The sequence below is a fragment of the Hemicordylus capensis genome, chromosome 4 (genome assembly GCF_027244095.1).
Source record: "Hemicordylus capensis ecotype Gifberg chromosome 4, rHemCap1.1.pri, whole genome shotgun sequence".
Classification (NCBI taxonomy): Eukaryota; Metazoa; Chordata; class Lepidosauria; order Squamata; family Cordylidae; genus Hemicordylus; species Hemicordylus capensis.
In genome coordinates this window covers 102317403-102343551 of record NC_069660.1, presented here as the reverse complement: position 1 = coordinate 102343551, position 26149 = coordinate 102317403, and the positions used below count along the sequence as shown (strand labels likewise).

At 41.4% G+C, this 26149-nt stretch overlaps 1 protein-coding gene across 4 annotated transcripts in view; it reads right to left on the bottom strand.

Annotated features, from left to right (window-relative positions):
• Positions 1-2658: 2658 nt before the first annotated feature.
• ATG4C (autophagy related 4C cysteine peptidase) overlaps positions 2659-26149 on the bottom strand; it is a 51609-nt gene continuing 28118 nt past the window's right edge. For all 4 annotated transcript variants that reach the window (XM_053248319.1, XM_053248318.1, XM_053248316.1 and 1 more), the window contains exons 7-11: positions 24035-24171; positions 14320-14398; positions 13542-13618; positions 10369-10488; positions 2659-6594 (exon numbers count right to left, since the gene is read on the bottom strand). In XM_053248319.1, coding sequence (XP_053104294.1) covers positions 6427-6594; positions 10369-10488; positions 13542-13618; positions 14320-14398; positions 24035-24171 — 581 coding nt within the window. In that variant the 3' untranslated portion in view covers positions 2659-6426. The remainder of the gene's footprint in view (positions 6595-10368; positions 10489-13541; positions 13619-14319; positions 14399-24034; positions 24172-26149) is intronic.

The following is a 26149-nucleotide window of genomic DNA, read 5'->3' as shown; positions in this document are numbered from 1 at the left end:
GCCGGGCGGTGAGTGCCGGCCCCGCCGCCAACAGTGCCACCCGCACCTGCCGTCTTTCCCTTGGCTTGCTTTCCCACTGCCTTGCTGCGGCCGCCCCCGGCGCCCAGAGTGCTGCCCGCCCCCGTCTTTCCCTTCCTGGTGTCCGACTTTCCCGGCATCCTTTCCCACACCCGCTGTCCATCTTTCCCTTCCCCGGCGTCCGTTCCCTTCCCGCCTCCCAGAGTGCCGCACAGAATGCCGTCCCCGCCGGCCAGAGTGCTGCCCGCCCCCGCTCCCTTCCCGGCGTCCTTTCTCCAGCCGGGCGGACAGAGGCAGCAGCAAGAGACCCAGCCAGAGTGCCGCCCCCGCCACCCAGAGTGCTGCCCATCCCCGCCATCTTTCCCTTCCCGGCGTCCTTTCTCCGGCCGGGCGGGCAGAGGTGGCAGCAGGAGAACCAGCCAGCATGGCCGCCTGGTGTCGGCGGTCGTGTCTCCCTGGGTCTGTTCTGGGCATGCGCTTCACGCATGCCCAGAACAGCCCAGGGAGACATGGACGCAGACCCCAGCGTTCTAAGGCACGGATGCACACTTACCAGAGGATGTTGGCCTTGCAAATTAGGCTCCATTAACCCAAACATTGGTATGGTTTTTCAGATCGATATTGGACTGGCAAGAGCAGGACCTGTTTAATTTCTGCCTGGTTATTAGCTTGTCCAGGCAGAAATTCAACAGGTGCATCTGCCCACTCATTTGCTAGAGACCTTTGATTAATGTCCGCCTGATACATAGCTAGAAGGCACAGTGCATCCAAAATGCCACTTACAGAAAAAGGTTCCCAGAAATTTACAGGTGCAGAATTTAATACTGTTTTAATTGTTAACTGTTTATATCAGGTGGTTTATAAATACAGTAAATAAACTTAATCATTTGCTGTGATACACCTGATATCTATTGGGGGGCAGGGAGAAGGAAGGGGGCGAAGCCCATGTTTTAGCCTGGAGGCCCTTCTATGCCCATTTACTCAGAAATGTGTGCACAGGCCTAGGGGGACAGGAGAGATAAGGCAGAAACAAGTCCACATTCCGTCCTTAAGGGTCTTCACTATGCTTTACAGTCACGAGACCTAATGGAAGAGGAGCAAAGCACAGCAAAAATGGCTGCTGGCAAGAATGCTGCACTGGCTGCCGGTTCGTTTCCGGGTCCAATTCAAGGTGCTGGTTTTGACCTTTAAAGCCCTAAACGGTTTGGGCCCGGGGTATTTGAGGGACCGCCTGCTCCCAAGGGTTGTTGCTCGCTTGACGAGGACATCTGAGGGGGCCCTGCTCCGGGTGCCAACAATGAGGGAGGCCCGGCTGTCGTGCATTCAGGACAGGGCCTTCTCTGTTGCTGCTCCTAGACTCTGGAATGCTCTCCCAGTGGCCATTTGTTCCTCAGACTCCATCACGGCTTTTAGAAAGCTTTTAAAGACTTGGCTTTTTACCCAGGCTTTTACATAATCATTTTTACTGCTGCTTCTGTGTGTTTTTATCTGTTGTATTGTTTTTATCCCTGTGTTATATGTTTTAATTTTTGTAAACCGCCTTGGGGTTTTCTTTTAACGAAAGGTGGTATAGAAATGTAAAAATAAATAAATATATAAAATAAAATAAATAAAATGTTGAGAAGTCATTCCTTGAAGGTAGGGGAAGGAGAGAGAAAGAATGAGGGCAGGGGGGTGGACCTATGATCTTCTGATAAGATCATTATAATGGGATAATGGGAAAGGGAGGTGGAAGGAATGGAAGAACTATATAAATGCCACAGTACTCACTTTCCTTACAGGCAGCCATAGTCAGGACCAAGAAGTTATTCTCCAAAACTTGCTAGGACTTGCTCCTCTCAATCTGACTTCAAATCCCACAAGTCAGAATCTGTGATCTGTACCAATGATCACCTTGTTATTGTAGAAGCACACTACATAGATTTTTCCCAAAAAACCCAGAAGGTGGTAGTCAAACACTAATTTGAATTTATGAATAAAATTAAAGGGAGAGAATAATTAAAACAAGGAAAGAAAAAGGTACATTATCTGTGTTGAAATAAAGTCACCAGTTCTCACATTCACTATTTATGGGAGGGAGCCGATTCCTAACTTACTGCATCTTCAGATTGAGCAGGGTAGCAGCATTTGTCACCTAGTTGATGTGTACTGAAATTCAGGATTGGGTGGATACTATGATTTTATGAGCAGTAGAATGTTCAGGGCTAACAATGGTGGAATGCTGTTTTTCCTTCTCACCTTAACAATATAGGTACTACCTTGCATGTAAATGGGTAAGTTCTTAAAACATACTGAAGAACTGTATGTTCTCTTAGGCCATATAAGGATGATTTTTGAGGACATATGCAAATCTCATTGATTTGCCCTAGAGGGTTTTTGTTCATCCCATTGCAAGGTGGCAAATTCTTTTCCTTTTTCAACTAGCCAACTTGCAAGATAAACATTATTTACTGTTCTTATTTGAAAGGAGTAGCATAGAAAGGCGCAATTGCCTATTTACAGAATAATGTTCAGAGTTACTTTACGTGTTTGCTAATGCAAGTAGTGGGAGGAAAGAGAACAAGTGCTGTTTTGTACCATAGTGAAAAATCTACAGCTTGGATCCAAAGGTGTTGTTTCACTAACAGAAAGTGTCTACTGTTCCAGAAAGAATTGTTTTACTTAGAAGAATGTTACTTAAGAAAAATGACCTGAAACCCAGAAGAGTTTCTCTTTACATAAACTGTTGTACACACAGACTTTGCACATATTTTCAAAACTTTGTTATGATCCACTAGAGTTCATACAGTATGTTATAGTCTATACTACTTATTCACTGTTTGCCATGCTACAGTGTAAGACCTCTGCTATATTGTGGTTCTGAATTGCAAGAATTTTCCTGCAACTACTTGCACAAAAGTTCACAGAACAGCATGAAGTCATTTGCTCCTTCTCTGTTCTTTGAATTCAAGCCCATGTCTGACACATCAAAATTAGAGTCACATATGGTTGATTCAACCTTTATGCATTTGATGTGTTTATAACATGTGCACTAGCCTTTGCCCATGAATAGTAAAGTATGTTGCAGAGATTCAGATCTATACACATATGATATGTACTACTTATGGTTAACTACACAGAATCCTGTGTTTCCGTGAGTTTAGAGACAAGTTGGAACTTCACATTTGCATCTTCACACACTTTGGGCACAGTATGAATCCTGTTTCTCAGTTTAAAAAAAGGAGACAGCCATACTTTTGGAGTAAATTATAAATTGGTTTAAAAAGAGATAGGAGTGTTTTGGCCACATTCATTTTTAAAAGCAATTCACTCAATTTAGTGTTACATAAATCTATCATATTTGTAAACCTTCAATTTAGTTCATCACAGCTTATTCTTGGTAAATTTTTGTGCAGTCTCTATAAACTGTCCTTTTGCCAGCCTAATAAGAAGTAGGTATATATTAATATAGCAGAATGTTAATAATGATTCACAACCAATGGAATAACCAAAGCATTATAGCTTGTTTCTTTAGACCAGGGATTCTCAAACTTGGGTCCTCAGGTGTTATTGGACTTCAACTCCCATAATCCCCAGGCGCAGTGGCCTTTGGTTGGGGATTATGGGAGTTGAAGTCCAATAACACCTGAGGACCCAAGTTTGAGAATCCCTGCTTTAGACAATGGAATGAAGTCATCCCAGCAATTAAAAAATACATCTTTAAAATGAAGGTATGTGCATTTAGTATTTTCACATTTAATAATGCAAGTTTTCCACCCCCAAACCTCACAAACACAATTTATGTGCACTGAGATTTAAAAACTGCTGTATTGAAATTAAACCTGGTATGTACAAATGTGCAGTAGCTAGAAATATCATTGACCAAAACATCACCTCCCTTTCTATTTGCTGTTATCTCCTCACCGTGCAGTGATATGCTTTGATATAGAAATGGCACTCTTAAGAATAAAAGCATCCAAATTATATTTGGCGACAGAACACAAACACAGACAGCTCCCATCTAATAACTGGTTTTGACTACTAAGACTGGTTGTAGCTGAATATTAGTAACAGGCCCTTTGATATTATGGGGGAAAGCCAATACTGTATTACTTCCTTCTATTAAGATTCAACTATAAGCTTAATGAGTAGTCATAAGATCATATTGCAAGCAGTACTGTAGCTCACTCCTCAGCTTACATAATTGTATCGGTATTACTATTACAAATATATACACACATCTCTGAGTAAGATACACTGTGAGGATGGTCTTTTATGATTACATTAGGTTGGGGCTCAGGCATAGCAACACTTAATATTTTTATTCACTAGTTCTAGATTCAAACTTAGGATACAGACAAGACGACATTCTAATTACTTGTTCTTAACATATTTGGCTCTATATTGCAAACCTGCCATACAGATTATCACTGAGCCATTTCATACGACCCTCAAGTATATGGTTACCTTCAAGTGAGCTGAGTGATGGCCTGTGAAATTAGGCATCACTATATTGCTCAGAAAACCTCTTTACCAAAGGTACCCCAGAATCACCAAAACAGAAGGAAAGAGAGAGATAAACCTAAATAAAATGTTAACAAAGGACTGGAAGAATCAGACCATTGCCAAGAAACTATGGCATCTGGAATGGTAGAGGCTCCAAAGCATCTAAAAATAGAAGTCTAGCACACCATCATCATTCTACTATGTCTGGATCAGAACAAATAATATCTCCACTTTAACAGCACAACGTTCATTACATTCATCTACTATCAAAGAAAATAATTAGTTCTACATGTTTCAAAGGGTGCTTTAAGACCAAACCCAAATAAAAAACATGTAGCAAATCAACACATATTGTGTTCAATTTGTCAAAGAGCAAGCTTTCTCCTGGAAAGCTGCCAATATTTGGACTTGCCATGGCGATGGAGCTGTGGGCATTGCAGCTGGTGGTTTACTTAATGGTGGCTGGCTTGGCAGACACATTCAAGTTGCTGGAAGATGAGGGTAAGCCATTAAGCCTGGCCTAGTCCATGAGAATGAGGTGGTGGCCCATGGCTTCATGTGATCTGAAGCACACCGCTTTAAGAAATCCTGTCAAAACTAACAGTGGCCTGTTTAAAAACTCCCAGATGTACTTCTGGGATAAACAGGGTTGTGGGTGCACTATGATGGGAAGGAATATCCTAAGCTGGGCTACAAAATCCTTAAGGATTTTGTAATAGCTGTTGCCTACAGCTATTCAGCTCACCTGGTACTGGATGGGTCTTGGACACCAGCATACCTTCCTGAGTTTCTGGTGCCAAGCAAATGATAAGAGCAATTTTGCATATCCTTTGCTGTATGGAGCAGAACCTCAACACTGGCACATGTCCCTCTCTGTTACAAGACAGATTTGGATAAAGGTAATGATCTGACATTTAGGTAAGGCTTATCTAGTTTTAGGAGCCTTCCCATGGGAGTGCCTCTTGAAACAGCGTGTAGCTGAAAGTGATCACCATGGGCAACTGACCCCATCACCAGGAAGTCTGCACAGACCTACAAGAGCATCTTTATCTTGTCATACTGACCCGTCTTCAAAATTTTCCACACATTCCTCAACTGCTATCACCCCAGCTTTAGAACTCCTTTCCTAGAATGGTTTGCCTGGCACAAAATATATCATCTTTTTTATCTCAGGCATTTCCAGATCTATTGATTTGAACTCAGCTTTTACCAGTTATACTGTTGGCTGTGTTAAAATCCTTGTTGTCGACTTAATTGTTTTTCATTGCCATTGTGAGCTGATCTGGGAATCCCTGGATTTGTGTGTAACACACAAATCCAAATAATTTAAACATTTGAAAAATGTTTAAAAAGAATTAAAGTGAACCTTCATGAGGATGCATGTGCTACTGCCTGAGAAATAAGCTGGAGTGGGCTTGGAGGAACCTCCTCGACCCTCCTGTTCCTCCCTTCCACCTCTCCACATGGCCAATCCAGACTGGTAAACCACAAGGTTCATGTTGGCCTGCAATGAATCCCCAAAAACTAGAATTCACTGCTGGGAGGTATGGTGGTGGTTGTCAGCATGGTGGAAGGCTGCCTTGGATCATCATAAGAAGCTCGGCTCGATGTCCCGTCAGTTGAAATCCAATGGGTGGCTATGCAGAGTAGATTAGACTGTGAAATTCTCTCCCAAGGGGGGCAGCTATTTGTGCCCCCTCTCATTGCTGGGGTTCAAGCAACAAGCTAACACACATATGGGATAACTGATAATTATTAAATGATGATAGTTCTGTTGCTTTATTGCTGCCTTAGCTGTGGATTGAGGTTTGCTTCAGCAAAGCTTAATTATATTTTATATGTTGTTTTTACATTGTTGTTAGTCTTCCTGTAGATCCTGGAAAGACGGGGCATAAATATTTTAAATGAACAAACAAAATGTCCTCAAAGCAAGACAAAGTCTTCAGTACTAAAACATTTCAATTTTTTGTTTTCATCCTCAGAGAAAAGAGTTCTCTCTTCTCGGACTGGACTCATCATGAAGTCATAGTCTCTAGAATGTCCATTTACAAAGGTAAACAAAGGATATTTCTCTTTAGATGACGTCAGAATCTACAATGAAAAATAGTATATCACATGTTAATTAGAAGACCAGAACAACACCACTCCCATTTCACGACATGCTTGTGTGTTAACTGAGCTTTCATTTTAACATTTGTCAATAGGATGTGTGATCACCTGAAACCACCCTATTTTCATCCTTCCAGAACACCTCTCAGTGATAAAACTAATACATTCCACCCAGAAGAAATACATATACATTCAATCTTTAGCTGGAATGCCAACATCTTTGCACAGTAAATGCACAACTTGCCATTTCAGATATTACACAAGAAACCCAACAAAAATTTCAAGCCACTCGTGCATTCTCTTTTGCATCATCATGCATTATCTCAGCTATTCAATTCTAGCAAGTTCATGCCAAGTTCATTCAAATCAAGGTAAGGTTTGAATCAATAAATTCCTGGCTCAAAGCTCACGTAGTCACTACCCCACACCAGCTATATGAATTGTTCAAATTATAATCAGAAAAATTACATATATAATTACAGTACCATATGATAAAACCGGGCTTCCCAAATTTGGGTCCCCAGATGTTGTTCTCCAACTCCAATCATCTCCTTTGGCCACTCTCTCTGGGCAACATATTGTGGCCATTGTGACTGGGGGGGAAATCCCCTTCACAAGTGAGCCTCCTATTCCCTTTTCTGTCACTGCTTTTATTACCACTGACTCTTGTCTTGGTTCACCTTTTCTTTCTTTCTTTCTTTCTTTCTGGTAGAAAGAGATGATTAAACAAAGGTGATTAATACACATAGGGAACTGTGGTCCAACAACATCTGGGAACCCAAGGTTGGGGGTCCCTGTTGTAAGCTATATATAGACTACAAGTAAGATGCATGGAGGACTGGTCACATAATCAACTCAAAAATATTTTTAAAGGAAAAAATAAATTGGAAACATTAACACATCTAAATAGCTATTCAGTCAGGATGATCCCTGCCCCTGCAACATACAATCTAGTTCAAGAAAATAATGTTTGCAGTTTTAAAAAATCAGATTTCATCATTTTTACTGTGCTCTGAAGTTTTACACTTTATTCTAGCCTATTTTAATCACATCCTTCTAGAAGTACTATGAAAGAGAAGGGCAAGGCAAACTGCTGCATGATGGGTGGTAAGCTGAGCAGTGACAGAAAAGGTAAGAAGGGGGTCACTTGGGAAGGGAAAATTTTAGGAAGGTGATACAGATCAACAGACCTCACGGGACAGAGTAATTGGATATAGTCTTTTATTACTTGGCTATTGGATCAATTCAGCCCTCATCCTCAACAGAAGTTCATGGCATTCTGATGGCTGTTTGGTAGCCTGTGAAATTAGCTGGCAAGCCTACTCCTACGCCTAATTGACAGGTGTCTTGAAACATGACAGCCACCAACACCGCCACTAGTTACAAACAGGTTGTCACAGACTCCTCAGTGCTTGATGAGTTCCTTCCAGTGACAGATAAATACATGCACATGTGACTTTGCAGAGCCAATGCAAATTGCAGTGCTGTATTTGAATAGTGGACAATTTTCCTATAACTACTAAATATAAAAGCCCTATCCAGGCATTATGTTCTTTGTGTGTACTGGTTTCTGTATACATATACATTTTTGTGCGTGAATGAATATATGTGTGTTTATTTTAAAAGGTGAAGCTGAGTAGGCTCTGTCAAATGCTGGTTATAGTTAAGCATGCTACCATGCATGCAAAGATAATGCGTGAATAACTTTACTTGAATACAGTGAATGTATGATGTATCATATACAGATATAACAATTGAGCCTTAGTCACAAGTTGAGGGACTTGAACGACAGCTTAGAAGGGCATAAGTCTGAATAGAACAGTTCTGTGTGGAACTGATCACCTTAACTTTCATTCTTCCTAGAATGCAAGACACTCAAGAACTACTGAATACAAATGTTATGTGGAAACCCTGCTTAACCTTGGCCTGCTTTTTCCCCTTTAGACTGACCATATATGTCCACATTTTTCCTCCTAAACATGAAAACTAGAAACCCACTTTTATAAGAATAAAACTAAGACTCTTGTATCACATTTCATGCAGAATACCAGATTTTCATACAACAAAAGTGAAATGTTAAACATACACTGTCTTGGGCATTTCAAGGCAGTTCTTTTACCTAGCTGTGCCACTGCTAGTACAGTTTTCTACCTAGTTAGTCAAACATACCAAATAGGGCTGACTCCCAATACAGTGTGTGCTTCCACAAGGATTATTTGGCAATGACTCTTGTGGAAAAGTACACATGACAAATACGACACCAGAAGCAGCATGTTTTGAGGCTCCCCTTGCCCCATCAAAGAAATACCAATTCTGACTGCTGCAGTCTTCTCCAGAGATAATGTTCTCCTTTCTATCTCCAAGAACTGGTGGTTTAGTTAGCTGGCATAGAAAATTAAGAGTGTGTGAGCTAAGGAACAGAAAAATCCAGTTTCAAATCTCACCTTTGCCATTAATTATCTGGTCTTAGGCAAGCTGCTTTCTTGGGCTCCTCAGCCTACCCAATCACAAAAGCATCCTTTAAATGCTATGTTGGTATTAAATCTGTAGAAGAAACCTCACTCTTCCAATGGAGGACATGGGTATCAAAGTCCCCAAATTTCTTGAAATGTTTAAGAGGCAAATTTCAATTACCAAAAGGTATAAAGAAACAAAAATGAGTTAAGCTAGAATGAGTTATTACCACACTAATTCTTCCTAGATCTTTACTATTACTTTGACCTCCACAGTTCTTTTTCTCGGTATCTGGCAGCTGCAAGTGTTGTTTTGAGTGGTGCTCTCTCTTAGGCCACCAGAAATGTGCCTTCCCAGACAAATGTTCATTTAAAAAAAAACCAAGTTTAATGATATTTGGAAGTCTATTGTGCTTTTGATCTTATCATTAACTGATGAAAATAGTAGTGGAGAGAGAAGGAACAATGAAGATAAAACAAAGTGTTTTATAGGCGGAGCAGAGTGGCTGCTTCCTTTCTGTGTTAAGTGAAACTATCTGTGTTCCTTTCCTTTACCAAAAGCAACAAACAAACCTATGTTTACCTATATATAGATTGTACTTAATTTCATGGTGAATTTAAAATGGTTATAAGACATAGTAATAATATTTTATCTGTAAATTTAACAAACACACACTTATACTAACAAGCAATAATGCACAATTTAGTTTGATTTAATATTTCCATTTAAAATCATCCCCAAGGAATTGATTGCCTTTTAAACATTCTCCTTCAGGAAAAAGATAATTCAGTGACTGGAAAAGGGGATTTGCAGAAATATTTTTGTTTTAATGCTGCCACCTAGTGGGATCACCGTGTAATTGGTCTCTATATAGCCAATATATGGGGGCGGGGGAGGGCAGAAGAAGATAGAGACAGACACAGGACTGAATTTCTTAGAATACACTCATCTAAATGTAGTCATGATCATTTACACTAGTGTAATCCAACTGGTCAGTTACTTTATCCCTTAAGTAGTCCTTAAAATGTAATTTGGTTTCAAGAGAGGTAGTTTTCTATGATAATATGCATATCTATTAAAGATACCCTTATATAAGTGGTTACTGAATCATCCACTTATTTCTTCTTTTCTACATTTCATCATTCAAATGCAGTGCTGTTATGGAATCACAGAAAAATGCAGATCAGTTCAGATATTTATTTCTTCCCAATCAATCAGTTGGTTCAGCCCTGACAATATATCAGGTATAAATGCTATATTGAAAGTACTATCAATGCAAAGAATGACCAGATGGAAACTTACCTTAGTTATTTCTTCGGAAACTCTTTCAAAGTCTTGCACATTTCGACAATATAACCCTATTGTACAGCTAGGATCCATTTTTTTAAAAGACATCTTTTTTGGAGAAGGGCAGTGGAATGACTACAATTGGTAAGAAAAACCCATTTTAAATTGTTTAACAGCACAAGGGAAAGCAAAAGATGATACACTTGTCTGTATTGTTAATTAAAAGAACATCCATGCAAACCTTTAATATGAAGTTTAGGAAACTAAGTTCAAAAAATCTCCTTTAGATGGCACAAATGCTTGCTTCTAAAGTCAACTAACAAGCTGAAACACAGTTAATCTTGCTTAATCTTGGAAGCAAAATAATTACTCTAGTATAAAGATTCTGTGGCAATCCACAATTTGGGCCAGTCCCAAGGAAATGCTTATGGTGGCATTCCAGCTATGCACAATGTGGCATATCATAGGTATGTTGGAGGAATTTTTAAGACAGGTATGATCATTTTTTAACAAGTTGGTCTTTCTATATCTGAATCCACAAAATGCATGCTACTTTGAACCAAACTATGATATATATGAAGCGATGTTTCAAGCGATGTTTTTCCTTCATAAAAAGGGCAGCTGACAATTTAAAGATACAGCACACTGACAGTCAGCACCAAAAATTCCCTGAGAAGCTCTTTGTTTTTGCAACCATTTACAAAAGCTTTGAAGAACTGCACAAGATAATGCTCACCGCCTAGAGATATACATATCAGGCAGTATAAAAATACGATAGATAGATAGGTAGATAGACATGTTTCATTACAGTAGTTTTACATGTTTTCTTTGCATTGGCCTTTTTAATACTAATAGAAAGGCAAAAAAAAAAAAATGAGAGCAGGGAAATGAGCAAAATCCATAACAACAGGGCTACAAGGAAGTTGTGAACATTTACCAAGTATCATTTGACCCATTTCTCTTTGTATCCCCGAGCCCCCCCAAAAGCTACTCCCAATGGCCAAAGGACTCTCAACAATGGCATCAGAGGAGACATGGTTAGCTGCAGGGGAAGGAATTCCGGGAAGCCTGGGAAAGGACCACATGCGATAGGAAGGTTCCTCTGCACAAGTTCTGGGAATATAGCCCAGCAACCACTGTTCCCTCTAACAGGGGTTCCCAGATATTGATGACTACAACTCCCAGCATAAGTTGCCTTCAGTGGCTGGGGATTATGGGAATTGTAGTCAACAAGATCTGGGAATCCCTGTTAGAGGGAACACTGCCTGCAAATATCCACACTTCATCTTGCACAATTCAAAGGGTCCCTCAGGTGTGGCTTTTGGGGTCTTGGGTCCCTGGGGATACAGTTCATTGCTTTGTAAATAGGAAGAAGTTTACTAAGAGAAACTGAACCAATAAAAGATATACAGTATCTATCATTTCTTCTAAAAAGAGAAAAGTAACCAAGCCCCCCCCCCAAATTAGCCACCTTGGAATGATATCCAATTACAATTTTTGCACAAAACAGAGATATAATATATTAATCAGCAGTTTTCAACAGACACGTAGAAGAATGACACAGCAGCATTCCAAGCACAGCACACTCACAGAGCATTTTCCTAGTACTTAGAAAAGACTCTACCTGTACAGAACATAAATATGCTTGCAGATTCTAGAAGATGACTGCAGACTGAATTGATTTTCAGCTTAGCTCGGATAATTTTATCAATTTTGAAAACTTATACAACAAACAATTTAACAAAGCTCCAATAAGAAAGCAATTTTGTTTGTGAAACTTCTAGACAAGGTCACATTATTATTACAGGCACTCAGCATTAAGGGCTGGTCCACAATCCAGTTGTATAGAAATGCTTTTTGCAATGCGATACCACCCATCTACATATTATTGTCATGTTCCACAAGAGGTAGATTCACTCCTCACCAGCATTCTAGCAGCTAGAGCATTACATTAATTGTGTTTACAGAAAGTAATTCTGAAATTCTTATGAACTATGTTCCCTTCACATTTTTTCTAAACTAACATAGCTCAAATATTGCAGCCTTTCCTTGGTTGTTTTTTTTTTAAAGGTACTCCAGCCAGCTGATCAATTTGTTTCCCCTGTTCTACATCTTTTTCAACTGTACTGTAACTTTTTTGACATGTGGCAAAGAGAACTACACATGTATTCCAAATCTGACCTTACCACAGATTTGAATAAGGGCATTAAAATGCTAGCCTTTTATTTTTTTATGGCTTTCCTACATATAGAAAAAAGTAGGAAATTCCTTACAGAATTTACCTTTATCACATCTACCACACACTGGCTCATCCTTCCTCCCCTCACATGCGAAAGGGAAGGGCAGTGTGTGTGCCCAGGCTAGGGGACATCACACAAAGCCAAGTTTCAAACCTGGTTTCATTGTTACATCTGAACTGGGCCAATACAATGGATAATAAAAGTAGGTTTTGCTTTAAAGCCTTATTTCCCCCCATTTCCCACCCAGTAAGGGTCCATGCCTAGGTAAGTGGGAATGGTAAATCTCTTGCAGATGAGCAGATATGCCCTAGCAGCAGCCATACATACACAACTTAACTGCTGCAAGTAGTTAACTGTACACTGAAGAACTGTACACTGAAGAACTAGAGGATTGTACAATGCTTCAACTTTAGTCAAATGAGATAATTAATGCTATCAAATCTGTTTCCAGCTTCCTGCCCCAGCACTGTAGACTGCCTCAGTGCTTAAATGTAAGGTCTCAGGTCTTCAAGCCTATGGACTGAAGTGGGTACATGGTAAGAAGTATCTCAGCACCTGCAGTATCTAGGCTGGGGATAGTACTGTGTGCACATGACAAAGAAATACTAATTGACTTTCCTCCTCAGAATAGAATAGATGGATACTCTATATGCAGCATAGTCTGTAGAACAGGAGGACTAATCAAGCAAGGGCTGGGATTATTCTGTTTCAATGATGGAAGCCCCATGGTTGGTTGGTTGGTTTTTTAAAATCACATTTTGATTGCTGCAGGGCAAAAATCTGATGTACCAAGGATTCTAGTGGATTTATATGGCACTTTATATAAATCATCACCAGAGTCTTTTGGCTTCATCCGTTTGTGTTATTCTAAGTCTAAAAAATAAGAGATCTAAGTAATTAGTGTTTGGTTCATATGTGAAGCAAACGGTGCTTCTTTATCCATCCTACCTCGAGGGGAAAATCCTTTACGCTGACATCTACAAAAGATTGGCAGTAATGAGGATCCATGTAAATCAAACTGTCATCTACAAGGACAAAACAAAAGACAAGTAATTCAAAAAACACCTTATTATTACACTGCTTACAATCCAATTTCTATGCAGAACAGTTGGTGGGGGGGGGGGAGAAACCCCCAGCAAGTAACTGCCTGCCAGACTGATATTCATTGACTGAAGCGTAGGTCTTTGCAGGACAGATTAACTTTTGCATAATCAAATATGCTTGTAGAAGCAGAATTTTGATAAAGTGGTGAGACTGTCATTTAATTTTTGGAGATAAAATTACTTTTACAAACACACAATTATATTCTGGGAGTTTGCATATGAAAAATGCATTGCACTTCCTCATCATGACAGGAAGAACATATTTGCTTGTCATCTGGTCATCAACTTGAACCACTTAAACTACTAAAGGGTAAATATATAACTAAGAACTGCCAGGTAGTAAGCAGCAGAGCCTCTCAAGAGTTTGATGAAACAGATAAATTATGCCTTGTTTTTGCAACAAAGAAAATTAAATGTACATTTTACAGAATCCAATTACCATACGGGGGCAAATGACAAATGACTGGACTTTGGTGGATCTGATAAATTAATGAAGTACTCATTTTGCTATTTTAATCATTCTACTTCTCTCTGATCTTATATAAAGTCCAAAGCTCTTTTGAAGGAGGGGAGAGGGGGCATCATACAACACTGAAAAAGACATATTCTATTAAAACACTCACCTTGAAATCCAGCAAAGTAGTATGACTGCTTAGGTTTGCCACCAATAATACCAATGCAGTATTCAAGACTCAAAATTCCCTGTCATCACAACAATAAATAATTCAGATTTAAAATTGAATAGGAAAAAAGTGAAAAATTACAATGCAGTAAGTTCAGTTCTATGACGGCACATTTTTGCTCACATTTGTAGACAATAAGCTGTCTACAAATGAATCCCTGCATGCAGAACAGTGTTCCCACTCGCTTCTGTTAGGAAGAGAAAATGAAACACTCAATATGCAAGCAAAAATGCTTTTGCACATTCACATTTCAAGGACAAAAAACTGTAAATTCTAAATGCCTGAAGCTCTGTATCGCAGCCATATAGTCAAGTGGCAAGTAGTACAGAAAACTCCATTCAATCAAAGAATGGAATTTAGAGTATTTTTAAAACAAGACTTTCAAGTACATCCCATTATGAGAACTAACAATGGCTGTTTGTCTCTTCACAGATCAATGGACATTCAAGTGCTATCCTTAGCCTTCCACTCACCTTTTAAAAGGAATGGGGAAATCACAAGTCATTTTATGTTATTTTGCTAGAAGGCCACAGGTGAAAATGGTGGCCAAGCATTCATTTTCAGTCCCCACTATTCCAGAAACGTATTTTTTTATTTATCATTTCCTTCATTATTTATTTATTTATCCATTCTTATTTGTTCAGAGCTACCAATTCTTGATTTGAATCCAAATGATGTGTTATGTCAAGCCCATCATTAAGAGATTAACTTGAAAACAGAAGTTGTCTCTTTTCCCACAAAAAGCAGCCAGAAGGGTGCAGTGTAGATCAGGACCGCAGGAGGTGGGAGTGGGGGAGCATGAAAGCATTCTTCTCCTGCAGTTTTCCCTCCAAAGAACTGATACCAGACACAGCTATTGATCCTAACACAACTATTTATAGAAACTTTCCTACGTTTTGCCATTTCCATCTCTTAGCCTAAGCTCCCTCTTCACAAATATCAACTCAAATGGCTTTGGTAACTTGAAGATCTAGTACTACTACTAAAAGTAGATGTAGTGAACTTTTGTTGTTGTTGATTTGGTGAAATACAGGCTGACATGCCCCAAAATTTAACAGTACCAGGCAGATACCTGGTACTGTTATCCATCTCTGGTAAAACACTGGCTTGGTTCAGACAAGAATGGTGCTGCAGACAATCAACGATCTTGGGCTTGTTTTTCATAAGCATGGTTTGTAAGGGGCTCGTCTTCTCTCTTAGTCTTCCAGGAAGGGCCTGTATCCAGCAAGAGCGAGCTGGTTTGGTCTGGCAAACCTGCTCCTGGCAAGTCCTGCTTCTTTCCTTCCTACAAACACATTGCATTAGTTTCTTCTTGTAAGAGGGAAGTGCCAGGCACCTCCCTGGACTGTGCCAAAAAACCCACTGTTTTTCAGCTGCACTCTTATAGTTAAAAACATAATAGAGAGAAATATGTTGGGAAATGGATATTAACATGGCCTGTATGTCCAGTCCATTCCTGCTGCTGGATTCCAGCTCTGGAAGGATTAAGAGTAGCAGGAGGACAGAAGGATGATTAAATGTTTCTGCAAAAAGGCTCTGGATTTTAAAATGAAAGGCGAGTCCTGTCTGTTTCTAGGCAAGGATCAATGTATTGTAAGGAGTTGCTAAACAGACTGGGCAAATTCTGCACTGGCACCATTGACAGGTGCTTGTAGCCTAGCAGAGGTGTGTTCCATGGGAGGTCTGGGATAGCATCACTGTGAGCATCAGTCCTTGCTGGAATCAGACAAAGGCACAAATTACAGTTGTGCATTCAGACATAACATGGAACTAAGGTTAGGCTTAACAAAGGTACACATACCAACTTCAAACACAAGGTTCAGAACTTGGTTAGATGGCCATAAACAAATTGCTGTTAGGACCACTGCATGTGTTCAGATGATAAAAGCAACATAGTTTACATGAAATAAGCCAAGGTTCCATGTGATGTCTGAACTGGCCCACTGGCTGTCTTGTTCTTTTTTTCCTGGCAGGCATGATATGAGTGTAAATGCAGTTCAATATTAGGAAAAATAAGTTACAGAGCTCCAAATGAAAACAGTTCCAGATTTTCTTTTCTGACCATGACACCTAATATAAGAATATCTGTTATATAGATTTAGAATGTTTTCTTCTGACCCATCATTTCCTCTTCACCTGCACTGCCACCACCAATGCCACCATCACCTCAATTTCATAATTCTACTCAAACATGTAGCACAAAGCTACAGGAATAACTTGTCCGATGTCTGAACAAAAAAATGGTACCAAAAGGGAGAAAGGGAGGAATCAAACCACGGACCTGCTCAAAAGAGAAAGGATAGCCTGCCATGAAAAACAGATTCCAAACAGAATAATTCAACTATTAATGGTATACAATACTTGAATGCCTGTCTATGGGAGAAATCCATACATGCAAATAAGAACATAACTGGCCCTATCCATCCCCAGCACAGTACCTCCAGTGACTGTTGCTGGTGTCTGACTTATGTTTCTTTTTAGATTGTGAGCCCTTCGGGGACAGGGAACCATCTCATTTATTTATTTATTATTTCTCTATGTAAACCGCCCTGAGCCATTTTTGGAAAGGCAGTATAGAAATTGAACTAACAACAACAACAACAACAACATAAGAACAGCCCTGCTGGATTGGGCCCAAGGCCCATCCAGTCCAGCATCCTGTTTCACACAGTGGCCCACCAGATGCCACTGGAAGCCTACAGCAGGAGTTGAAGGCATGCCCTCTCTCCTGCTGTTACTCCCCTGCAACTGGTATTCAGAGGCATCCTGCCTTTGAGGCTGGTGGTGGCCATCCGACTAGTAGCCGTTGATAGAACTCTCCTCCATAAAGTTATCCAAGCCCTTCTTAAAGACATCCAGGTTGTTTGCTGTCATCACATCTTGTGGCAGAGAATTCCACAAGTTGATTATGCATTGTGTGAAAAAATACTTCCATTTGCTCGGCCTAAATTTCCCGGCAATCAATTTCATGGGATGACCCCTGGTTCTAGTGTTATGTGAGAGGGAGAAGAATTTCTCTCTATTCATTTTCTCTACTCCATGCATGATTTTATAGACCTCTATCATGTCTCCCTGCAGTCACTTTTCCCCACTATACTAAATATCCCCATACTTAATGATCCCTAGCATGGAACTGGCCTTTTTCACAGCTGCCGAACTTTGAGTTGACACTTTCAATGAGCTGTCCACCACGACACCAAGATCCCTCTCGTGATCAGTCAGATACCATCAACATATACTTGAAGTTGGGGGTTTTCGTCCCAATGTACATCGCTTTATACTTGCCAACATTGAAGCTCATTTGCCACTTTGTTGCCCACTCACCCAGTTTGGAGAAATCTTTTTGGAGCTCCTCACAATCTGTTTTGGATTTCACTACCAGAAAGAGTTTGGTATCATCTGCAAATTTGGCCACCTTGCTGCTACTTCTAGATCATTTATGAATAAATTAAATAGCACCAGTCCTAGTACAGATCCCTGGAGGGCCCAACTTCTTACTTCCCTCCATTGTGAAAACTCTCCATTTAGACCTACCCTCTGTTTCCTATCTTTCAACCAGTTAGCAATCCACACATGTACTTGTCCCCTTATCCCATAACTGCTATGTTTCCTCAGGAGTCTTTAATGAGGAACTTTGTCGAAAGCTTTTTGGAAGTCCAGGTATACTATGTCAACTGGATTACCTTGATCCACACACTTGTTTACACTCTCAAAACACTCCAAAAGGTTTGAGAGACAAGATTTACCTTTGCAGAAGCCATGCTGGTTCTCTCCCAGCAGGGCCTGTTGTTCTATGTGCTTTACAATTTTATCCTTGAGAATGCTTTCCATCAATTTGCTTGGAACTGACATTAAGCTAACTGGCCTGTAATTTCCTGGATCACCCCTGGATCCCTTTTTGAAAATCGGTGTTACACTTGCTACTTTCCAGTCCTCAGGTACAAAGCCCGATAAGTTATATATTTTAGCAAGGAGGCCGGCAATTTCACATTTGAGTTCTTTGAAGACTCTAGGATGGATGCCGTCCAGCCCTGGCGATTTGGTAGTTTTCAGTTTTTCCAGACAGTTTAGAACATCATCTCTTGTCACTGCTATCTGACTCCGTTCTTTAGCCTTCATTCCTAAAATGCCTGTTTCAGGAACATGTATATGCTCAGTATCCTCTGCTGTGAAGACAGACGCAAAGAACTCATTTAGCTTCTCGGCAGCCTCCATATCCTCCTTAATAATCCCTTTCACTCCTTCATTATCCAGAGGTCCAACCGCCTCCCTGGCAGGTTTCCTGCATCTGATGTATTTAAAGAATTTTTTTTATTCCCCTTGATGCTTTTGGCTAAATGTTCCTCAAACTATCTTTTTGCCTCCCTTATTGTCACCTTGCATTTCTTTTTGCCACTGCTTGTGTTCCTTTCTGTTCTCCTCATTTTGACAGGCCTTCCCATTTCGGAAGGAAGTCTTCTTCCCTTTTATGGCTTCCTCAACTTTACCTGTTAGCCATGCCGGCATCCCCCTGGACTTAGTGGTACCTTTCCTCCTTTGTAGTATACAATCTAACTGGGCTTCTAGTATTGTGGTTTTGAATAAACTCCATGCATTCTGGAGCGAAGTGACTCTCTTGATTTTCCCTTTCAGCTTTCTTTTCACCATACTCCTCATTTTGTAGAAGTTTCCTCTTCTGAAATTCAAAGTGTCTGTGTTAGATGTCTTTGGTGATTCTCTCCTCACATGTATGCTGAATTTGATCGCACTATGGTCACTGTTCCCTAAAGGGTCAATGACACTGGCATCCTGCACCAGGTCCTAGGTGCCACTCCAGATTAAGTCCAAGGTTGCCTTCTCTCTGGTTGGTTCCAAGACCAACTGTTCTTGAAGGATTTTTGCTAGAACTCTGTTCAACAGAGGGTAAGGTGAAAAAATGTATAGAAACCTTAAACGCCCAGTTGAATTGGAAAGCAGCTGATGCCAGCCTTCAAGCAGTATATGGGGCACTTTTTGTTCGTGAACATTGCAAACAGGTCAGTCTCTGGTGTACCCCAGGCCAGGAACAACAACGGATGGAGGTACTGAAGGTTGACCTCCCATTTGTGTTGCTGCAGATAAAGTGAGGATCTGCTGAGATGGTCTGCCAAGGTGTTCTCCACTCCTCTGATGTGGATTGCGACCAGGCCTATCTGTCATGTTATGGCCCAATTCCAAATATGCAGACTGAGCATGCAAAGGGAGCAGGAGACCGTCTCTCCCTGATGGTTTAAATAAGCAATCGCCATAGTATTGTCCAGGCTGACTTGGACAAGCTTGCCTGTCAGGGACGGCTGGAAGGATTTGAGAGCCTGAAACAGCGCTAGGAGCTGATGTGTATCTGACATTGGTTTGGTGACCACAGGCCTTGAGCTTGAAGATCCCTGCAATGGGCTCCCCAGCCCCGTAAGGATGCGTCCGTTGTCAACCATGCAGAAGATTCAGGTTATTGGAAGGGGAGTCCAGACAGAAGGTTGAGTGGTTTTATCCACCACTGAAGGGTCACAAGGATTGGTAGTGGTACTGTTGAGAGCATCTGCTCATTGTTCACATTTAGTCGAAATACAGATAGAAACCCATGTTGAAGATTCCAGAGACGTAGCTTGGCGAAGTGCACAATGGAGCTACATGATGCCATCAGGCCGAGTAGTTTCTTAATTTCGTGGTCTTTTTGTCTGGGTTGTATCATGAAAGAAGTTACTAGTGCCTTGATGCAGATGAAACATTCCTTGGGTAGAAATGCATGCTGCATCCGTGCATTGAGGACTGCTCCTATGTAGACTATGCGCTTGACAAGCTCTAGTCTGGACTTTGACCAGTTGACCTGAATGCCAAGATCCTTGAGTAAACTCAGGACTCTTGAGACTTGCAAAGCTAACTCGTATTTTTGTCTTCCTGCCAGAAGCCAGTCGAGGTATGGAAAAATAGTTAGGCCCTGAACCTGAAAGTGAGCCACGATGACAGCCATGCATTTTGTAAATACACAGGGTGCTGTCGCCAGTCCAAATGGCAGGACATTTGGACTGCCAAATACGGTTTACCCACTGTAAACCTTAGAAACTGTCTGTGGTTGAGTTAGATTCCGATGTGGACTTATGCGTCTCAGAGATCCAACATTGCAAACCATTCTTCACCGTGGAGAAAAGGAAGGATGCTCTGCAATGTCACCATGTGAAACTTGCGCATGTCCACATGACGGTTTAGTCACTATAGGTCCATGACTGGTGTTAGTCCCATCTTGTTTGGGGACCTGGAAGTAGCAGGAGTAAATCCCCCGCCACTGATCAGGCAATATTGCCCCCTTGTCCAAGAGTGTCTGAACATCCTCCATCAGTAATGGGGATGCAGGTGTGTACTTCATCTCATTGAATGCTGGTAGTGTCTTGAACTCTATGGCATAGCCTGTTTGGACTATGCGAAGGACCCAATGGTCTGATGTTATGTTGCTCCACGCGAAGGCATAACTTGCCAGTTTGATATTGGAGGCAGCTAAGATGGTAGATTGACCTCGTGATCAAAGATACTGTTAGTTAGAATCAGTGGGGCATTGGCCCTGCAAAGCTCTAGACTTTTGGTAGAAAGGCTTCCTTCCAAAATGTTTGTAAGGCTTGCGGAAGTCTCTCTTGTCTGTCTGCTTATAAGAGTAATGTTGTTGCCCATATTGTCAGTACTTGTAAGTGTAAGATTGGGTAGGTGCCAAAAATGTTTTTGCTGTGGATTTTGATTTCTTGATGGACTCCATAGTGGAGTCCATCATCTCACAGAAAAGGCCCTTCCCATCAAAGGGGAAGTTTTCCACTCTGTCTCTCAAGTCGGGCTATAGCACAATGGAGCTTAGCCAAGAGTGCCTCCTCAAAGTGATAGCACCTTCCTGGTTTGCGAACATGGTCTCTGCCAAGTGTTTGGCATTGGATAACTGTTGTCGAGTGGATAACTGGCATTGGATAACTGTTGTTGACAACATGGCATGGATATAATTAAATTTAGCTAGGAACTCTTCCAGTGAGAGGCCAGCTTGCTCTTGGAAGAGATCATCCCAGAGGGAATGGGTATATTTGGCAAAACAGGCAGTATAATTAGCAATCTTCACCGCTAAGCACTAAGTGGAGTAAATCTTACATCTTAAGATATCCAATTTATGCCCCCTTTGTCCCCTGGAGTAGTGTGTCGCCTCCCAGATTTGGAGGATGCATGATCCACTACAACTGAATTAAGGGAGGGATGCTGCAGGAGGAAACTCTTCTTGGATTCTGTATAAATACCTCAGGGGTTTGAAGGTCAAGACAGATGTTTGTAGGGTCTGCCAAGCAGACTTAGCTGCCATGAATATAACTAGAAGCATAGGAAGATGTACTGGCTGGGAGTGGAAGCCATGGAACTGAAAAACATGCAGACAGGATCTTCCACATCTTGAGTCTGCTTTTTCAGGTCTAATCCAAGTGTTGAAGCCATTTCAGAGATTTGGTGCTGAAGATGGAATCTCTTCATTTGGTACCACCTTGATAGGTGGTTCATCAGGATGTTCGGATGAACTCGAGGTAGAAGTTGTAGATGAACCAGAGTCATAGTCCTCCTTTGGTATCATGGTACATGGTCCAGAAGGGACAGGGACCTTCTTCTTGGATACCATCTGAGTGGTGGAGGAAGTTGGCTGGCTCTTTTGAGGTTGAGGCACCTCCACGGTCTGAGTGGAGATGCAAAAGAGTAAAATAAGACTTTTGGGTACCGTGACATCCTTTAAAATTGGATGGGTAACCTGTGTTGATATCGAAGTCACAGAAGGGGCCGGTGGTGGCAACAAGGTTACCTGAGTGGATGTCGAGACTAAGGGAGTTTAGCATTACAGCAAACACAGCACTTAACAGTCTTTTTCTTTTCCATGTTGAGATAAAGAAATGAGGGGAAAATACTCAAGTGCATCAGGTAAAGTCATACATACATGAACTTTATTATGGTCTATGACCAGTGCAAAAACGTAAGAAAAAAGTAACAGTATAGTTTTACAAGTGTATATACAGTATACAGTAACATAGTAAGTTATTCCACTACGTTAATCATTAAATGTTGCCATACGTTCATCGCTATTAGGCAGAACTTAGTCACATTATAGGTAAACTTGGCTTGATGGTCTGACAAAAGGAATGAAATGTATACTTCATCTTTTCTGCCTGGTATGTCAGTGGTAAAATCAACGACTCACACTAGTCCCTATAAAAATTGCAATATAAGAAAACATGACCCACATCCTCTATGGCCTGTACATCACATGGGTGGTAGCGTTCTGGGTAGGGAACCTTTTCATATCTATCATATAAAACTGCTGAGGGCAATAAATCAGAACGGGCTAGAGCAAATGTTCTATGGTACTCAGGAGTAATTAGGGCTTGGCAGTAAACAGCTGGCTTAACACTAGAGGAAAATCTCCATATTTTATGTTGTTTTGGAGCCCTACTAATCTCCTGTTGCCATTCCATATCTAATGAAGTAAAGTCTGTTCCAAGCCCAATCCTAGGTCGTAACCGAATAAACTATCTGTCAGTTTCGACTAAGTTGAAAGTATTAAGAGTAAGAATAGTCTGGTCTAGTCTGAGTCGTAACACATGAAAAACTAAACTAATTTTGTACTTTTTAAAACAAAAAACTGTTCCATCCAAGGAGCTCACTGTCCAAGTTGCTGACACAATGGTGGTCAGCAAGGAACTGAGGAGAACACAGTAGCCCGCCCAAACTGAGAAAACGCACCACATGCAAGGGGCATGCTAAGCGCTTCGAGGAGCTAGTCAATTCTGCCTGAATGGTCCTGCACAGGCACAGAACCCACTCTTATGAGCGCAATGGATCACAATCCAGATCTTCTTTTTATTAATATACTGCTTTTCAACGGAAATGGTCAAAGTGGTTTAGACAGAAGACTGTTGCCTTTCTCCACAGGTTCTCACAATCTAAAAAGAAACACAAAGTATACACCAGCAACAGTCAGTAGAGAGATGCTGTTCTGGGGCTGGATAGGAAGGAACAATTGCTCTCCAATTTAAAAGATCCAATACAAAAGAAAGAAGAAGAAAGCCTCTTTCTCTGTTAGCAAGGCAGTTTGCTCATATTACCGTCCAAATGTTGTACAGAAAAAAGGAGCACAGATTGATATATGCAGGAATAGAATATTGTTGCATTAATGCTTTTGTCTGTAGTAATCTGTAGGACATCCATGACAACTGTCTTGAAATTATTATTGTATTACTCAAACGGAAAAGAATTAGAAGCTGTTAATGTAAATGTCACTAATCAATTGCTTAAGTGTGGGGAACTGATAAAGATCCTAAGTAACATTTAAAAATCAAGGTCACATGGGGATGCTCATTGAAGTCACCACCAATACTGGTAAAACCAAATCAATCCTTATTCTGAATTACTACTTCTCAGGCAGCCACTTAGGAATAGTTATAACTACTTTAACATTGAAAATCGATGCCCTGCAATTATGTTTGAATACTGAAATTTCAAGTTTCTGAAGTCAAGCTTTATGATCTACTAATGTAGAAATCATAAATGCATTTAATAGATTGAAGATTACATCCTTAAGTGTCATTGCCTACCATCTAGTATTAGTTTCTGAAAAGTGACTGAACTCATTTCATACCTTCACAATCTCTAGGTATTCCATGTTGGTCCTTTCACCACCAAGCCTCACAGGAATTAATATAATCACAGCTTTGTCATCCGATTTTTCAGAATCCATGAAAGAGCACTGATTATCAACAACATCAGACTTGTAAACTTGAAGGAGAGACAAGCATAACCAATGATTATTTAAGTGTATATTCTAATACAGGGTTTCTTAACTTTGGGCCCCCAGAACTACAACTCTCAGAATCCCCAAGAAAAAGCCATTGCAGCTGAGGATTCTGGGAGTTGTAGTCCAACATCATCTGGAGGCCCAAGGTTAGGAAACCCTGTTCTAATACATAAAACGAAAACTGATTTTTTTCCAGAAGACAAAATATCTGCTGATTTTAAGTAAGAAGAATGGAAAAAAGTAATTGTCACAAATCCTTCCCTCCTAATGGGGTCCCACAAACCAATTGTGGCATGAGGCTGTACTAGTTGGGGAGCCACCACAGGCCCAATTCAATTAACCAACTGGTTCTGCAGTGATGTGGATCTAGTCACAGTCCTTCAGCATGGACCAGAGCACAGCAGCAATGTGGACCCTCCAGGCATCACCTGCAGGTGGGGGCAGGGCTGGTGCTTCATGGTTTGTCAGATACAGCTTGCACAGCTGTGGTACTATGAAGCAGGACCCACCAAGGTATTGCACCCAGAAGCTGAATCTCAAGTTTAAAAAGCATCCCACTGATTTAATCCTTGCCTCCCGTCGGTGTCATCCACCACACTCCCTGAAACATCTGTCAAAAATGATGTGCTCCAACTGCCAGATGCCCAGGAACTGCAGACCTGAAGGGAAGCACACACTGTCCTCTGCTATCAGCCAGGGACTAAGGGCTGCTAGACTGTGTATGTGTTTTAAATTATTATTGTACTATTACACAAGGCATATATCAAATAAGTAAATAAAAACTGGTAGTTGAGCACTGAAAAACCAGGGGCATACCTGCTAGTAGGATAAAAACATATACTTTCCAAAGGCCATATACCGTATTTTTGCACATATACCCCACGAGGTTTACAGGCTTTTTTGTTCGGGCAAACGGGGGTGCTGGGATCTAAGTGGGTGCAGGGCACCATTCCCTCTAAGCTGCGTGGCTGTATGTGCGCACACAGCCTTCAAGCCCCCCGTGCAGCGATCCCAAAGAGCCACTCACTCACCCTCTTGGCTGCTCCTGACTGAGTCCCCCTGGTCACTTACTCCACGGACTTGTTGCTTACTCCATGGCTGCTGCTCCCCACACTGTTGCCTTTCCCAGTTGCCTGTATTCCCACCCTCCACATTCGCTGCTCTGCTCTCCCCCTGGCCCCTGCCTCTTCGCTCTGAAGTCCATGTGGCAGCGGCGGCAGCAGCAAACAGGTGACAGAACTCCCCTGATCTTGCCCTCCACCTTCTCCTTTCCCCTGCCACTTGGGTTCCTATGAGGCAAGACTGGGGAATTGGCTCCAGTCTCCGCTCTGAGTCCTGTCGCCTGTTTGCTGCTGCTGCCACCACCATGTGGCGCTCCTCTGTAACATTATTCTTAGCCTGACAGGGCCTTGTCTGCGCTGGGTACATGGGGGTTGGCGGTGCTGCAGGGGGTCTTCCCTCCCATTGATTCCAAGCCTGGCTGGAGCCTTTTGGCACCTCGTGGTTTGCTCTCCCCACCTTAAATGCCATGTCCTCTGCTAGCTGAACAGCGGAGGGGGGGGGATGGGACCAGGCAGCTCTCCTGCAGGGCTCCAGGTGAGGTGTGTCCTCCCCAACCCGGCCCCTTAAGCACCAAGGCCACTGGAGAGATCAACAGCAAACACACACACCCCAGTCCTTTCTCGCCCCCTCGTCAAGCCTGCACCATTCTTTCCCCTCTCACTTTCCCTCTCGTAAAAGCCTGCACCATCCACCCGCCCTCTCCCGTCAAGCCAAGCTTGCCCCATCCTTTCCCAATCTTTCCCTTCTTTCTCTCCCTCTCGTAAAAGTCTTTGTAGTGAAGGATCAAAGTTTAATTTTTTTAAATCAAAAAAGAGAAAAGCTTCTCTTCTCTTATTTCTTTTTTTCTTGGCAGAGGTGGAAAGGAAGAGCAATACATTTTATTGTTATGTATTTTGT